General features: G+C 48.6%; 1 protein-coding gene across 1 annotated transcript in view; it reads right to left on the reverse strand.

Annotated features, from left to right (window-relative positions):
* The window catches only part of LOC116286572 (von Willebrand factor D and EGF domain-containing protein-like), a 13252-nt gene extending 12564 nt beyond the window's left edge, over window positions 1-688 (reverse strand). Inside the window, exons 1-2 of the mRNA XM_089040618.1 lie at window positions 480-688; window positions 296-397 (exon numbers count right to left, since the gene is read on the reverse strand). Coding sequence (XP_088896744.1) covers window positions 296-397; window positions 480-688 — 311 coding nt within the window. The remainder of the gene's footprint in view (window positions 1-295; window positions 398-479) is intronic.
* Window positions 689-1115: the final 427 nt, after the last annotated feature.

The following is a 1115-nucleotide window of genomic DNA, read 5'->3' on the forward strand; positions in this document are numbered from 1 at the left end:
GGGATCTTTTTCTTTTTATTCTTTATTTGAAACAAGTATAGGTCCCAGGGAATCGGGGTGTCTGGAACGCAGCACCCTTCGTAACTATAGTCATACGCTCTCCGTTGAGCTCGGCGGCGAGCACTTACTTAGGGGGAGGTGTTTAAAAAGTTATCCGAAGACGTGGTTGTGAGGTTAACGGTTTTTTGTTAATGGGGTGGAGAGGGTTATCATGACATTCCTTACCATGTGTCCAGGCAGGAGCAAACACAGGTATGGCGCCCTGGAGAGTATCATACCATCGTCCCGAACTTACTTTCTTGATGTATTGGGCTTAGCGTGTTCCCTGCGCTCTTCTGACTGTTGCGCTTGTCTGGGTCCTTTTTGCTCGGGTAAGAGCTGTAGCGGATGCAAAGGCCTAAGAGGAAAGAAAAAAAATAAAAAAAAAAGAGGGGGGGGGGAAGGGGACGTGTGAAAACTTGATCTTCCATTGGGCATACGCTTCGATGAGGCTGGGAGTCACCAAGTGGAATTGATGAGAGAAGTCCTTTGGGATAGGATTAGACCATTGCAAGGTGATAGTGTAGGATGCAGGAGGCAGGGAGAAAGCTAATGGCGTGCTTATGATTCCATGGAGGTTAGGTGTACGAGGGGATGACTTTGCCAATGAAGAGCCCAAATCGAGCAAGGTCGTTGGCTGAGTTTCCATATGGGTATCGGGGGGGACTGTGGTTGTGGGTACGCTTGTGGAAGTTGTTCTGAATGAACGAACTCAAGAGGCTTGGCGAAATGTTTTCCTCTTTCTTCGATGGTGGTTCTGGGTTTATGTGCTTTGGAGAGGTCACGATAGGAAAGGGTTCCCACGGAACTTTGATGAGAACTGGCCTTGACTTAGGTCGTTCGACTGGTGGGGGCAGAGTCATTGGTTTCTTTGAATGAGACCTTAGGCTAGGATTGGGACTACCATAAGAGAGGTAAAAGGCAATAGGGAAAATAATTTTGGGATTGTTTTTAAGGGGTTTTAAAGGCGAAGAAACGAAAGCAAGTCTCGGCCCTGGGCGAGGAGTCGGGAACCTCGAGTGCATCCCTGGGCCAGCTAGGGGGCCAGTAATGGCAGGAGGTCCCATTAAAGAGTC

This window comes from Actinia tenebrosa, unplaced genomic scaffold (assembly GCF_029948245.1).
Source record: "Actinia tenebrosa isolate PJP-AT-01 unplaced genomic scaffold, QUT_ActTen_1.0 PGA_scaffold7__59_contigs__length_16204524, whole genome shotgun sequence".
Classification (NCBI taxonomy): domain Eukaryota; kingdom Metazoa; phylum Cnidaria; class Anthozoa; order Actiniaria; family Actiniidae; genus Actinia; species Actinia tenebrosa.